The sequence below is a fragment of the Lycium ferocissimum genome, chromosome 6 (genome assembly GCF_029784015.1).
Source record: "Lycium ferocissimum isolate CSIRO_LF1 chromosome 6, AGI_CSIRO_Lferr_CH_V1, whole genome shotgun sequence".
Taxonomy (NCBI): Eukaryota; Viridiplantae; Streptophyta; class Magnoliopsida; order Solanales; family Solanaceae; genus Lycium; species Lycium ferocissimum.
The window spans coordinates 72,128,812-72,131,265 of NC_081347.1; the positions used below are offsets into that span (position 1 = coordinate 72,128,812).

The following is a 2,454-nucleotide window of genomic DNA, read 5'->3' on the forward strand; positions in this document are numbered from 1 at the left end:
CCGTTACATTCATCAAAATGCCTTGGAGGATGCAAATATAAACTTTAAAAAACAATATGTGCCTACTTGGCCATTCTAGAGATTCTACTTGACTCTTCTATCGGCTCAATCAAGAGTTCTTCAATAAAAATTTCATCCTTCAACTTCACAGTATCGTCCTGGAAATTTGATGTTGAATTTTTCAATGTTTAGCCATCAATAACATAGCATTTTGTCGACGTTTCACGTAATTAATCCAGTAACCTGTAATTTGATTCCGTCAAATCTTGTTCAATTCTATTTTAAAAAATCAGCAAATTAGAATCTATGGCAATAATAAACATAGCTGGCGTTACAAAAACTATGAAACAAAGTAGCATATTTTTATGTCTTTAAAACACATGTTTATGTCTTTAAAACAAAGTACTTTGTTAAATAAGCAAGGAAACTCAGAAGGTATTGATGATTGATGAAAAGGTTAAAAAAATTCTATACATCATGTTTACATCAATTCAACGAATACATAATACTTATATATTGTATTCACATACACACTCTTATCTCTAAATCCTAGTAATTAAGTTAATGCATATTATCACATTAATTTTTTACTTAATCATGATAAAATAGTAGTTTGATGTAAATACCAAATACGAACAAAGTTGATGTTAGAAAAAAAAAAAAAAAAGCACATATTATTATTGGTCATAAAAATAACTTAGCACCTAGTGATATGAGCTATGAAAGAATCCATCTCCGTAGTATAATCCCCTCCATCTATCATGGATTGTCTAACTTTTTTACTTAGTTCTATCACCCTCATCCTCATCTCATTTCCTTCTGCCGAAGCCATCAATTTTCTTACAACAGTCTCAACAGTTGTCGATGTAATTAACTCATCGCGTTTTTCCCAATCCTTCACAACGATGCCAATTTTCAGCACCTTTGTCACAAGCACTGCGATCCTTGGATGGTCAAAAAGCATAGGCCATGTAGCTAATGGAACTCCCGAGGTAATGCTCTCTAAGACAGAATTCCATCCACAATGACTCAAGAATCCTCCCGTTGATGAGTGTTCCAGGATTTCTAATTGAGGCGCCCAATCTTTCACCACAACTCCTGTTCCTTCTACTCTCTCTTCATAATCTTGAGGAATTTGGACTTGTTGATCATCTTCTCTTAATAACAAAGCATCCCTCACTATCCAAATGAACTTTTGTTGACTCTTTTCCAACCCTATAGCTAGCTCTTTGATTTGCTCACTAGATAATGAACTTGTTGTTCCAAATGAAACCAATATTACTGAGTTTGGTTCTTGTTTGTCCAGCCATTTCAAACACTTGTGACGACGATTAATGTTTTGATCATCATCCTCTTTTAATGGCAATGCAGATGGTAAAGGCGCAATTGGATGTAATGGACCAATAGCCCATTGCTTTCCTTTTCTTAGTAACTTATTGAACTTTGAAAGAACATTGAGATAAGGTCCTTCAACTGCCTTGCATGTTGAGTATAGGTTTCCAGAGCAAAAGGTGTTGACCCTATCTTGCATTAGAATGAAATCCATAAACTTTGGTATGAAACAATTTTGAAAAGATGGGATATTATTGGGAAATTGAAATCCATTAGGGAGTAGAATTCTCCCAATAAATTTCCCAACAAATGTAGGGAGATGGAATCGTCTCACCGCCTCTTCCAAATACATGGAACAAATCATAAAAGCAGAAGAGACGTTAAAACAAAAGGCCTCAGCGTTTGGTATAGAAACTATGTCTTGCACAACACTAGCCATTAGAGAGTCATATATGACCACAACTCTGCGTGTTTTTTTAGCAATTTCTAGTAAGAATGCACCTACTGGCTCGCGCAACATAAGGGACTCATCAAGTATGGGTAGTATGAAGCGTGACGCGATTTGATGAGACGATTTATTTGAACCATATAATTGATCATGAGAAAGTTCGTGAGATGGTGGATTTGGGAATTCTTGGAAATGAATATTACAAGTGGTGAAAGGATTCCATCCATGAACACGACGTTTGACCAGACTAATTTTGTCACTATAGCCAAGATAATAGATCGGTAAATTGTAGGAAGAAACGAGGCGAGAGAGATGGAGGAGCGGATTGAGATGTCCTTGTGCTAGAAAAGGTACCATGACCACAACAACATCTCCACCTTCTTCAATGCCAGTTTGGCTATGGTTTAATGAAGAAACAACATTAACGTTAGCCATATTCAAGAAAGTACTTGGGTATATTAATTCTTGATGTAGCAGCCAGCCCCTATAAATACGGTTATTTGATGATGAAATATAAAATAAGGAAAAAGAAAAAGAAACATTGAAGAAGCTAAGCTCATGTAAACAGAAGTGATTGTCTCTTTGCCATAAAAAGGCCTTTATGGCATTTTAATCGAAATGATAGTAAAACGAAAAACTAATGATCTCTTTTTTGATTTTATTTGTTTGATATT

General features: G+C 35.0%; 1 protein-coding gene across 1 annotated transcript; it reads right to left on the reverse strand.

Annotated features, from left to right (window-relative positions):
* Nucleotides 1-697: 697 nt before the first annotated feature.
* Nucleotides 698-2,215, reverse strand: LOC132061625 (zeatin O-xylosyltransferase-like). Its single transcript, XM_059454398.1, has one exon. The coding sequence runs from the start codon at nucleotides 2,213-2,215 to the stop codon at nucleotides 698-700; it is 1,518 nt and encodes a 505-aa protein (XP_059310381.1).
* Nucleotides 2,216-2,454: the final 239 nt, after the last annotated feature.

Bases quoted from the DNA above. Each gene is read 5' to 3' on its own strand.
- LOC132061625 (XM_059454398.1), bottom strand. From the start codon at position 2,215: ATGGCTAACGTTAATGTTGTTTCTTCATTAAACCATAGCCAAACTGGC.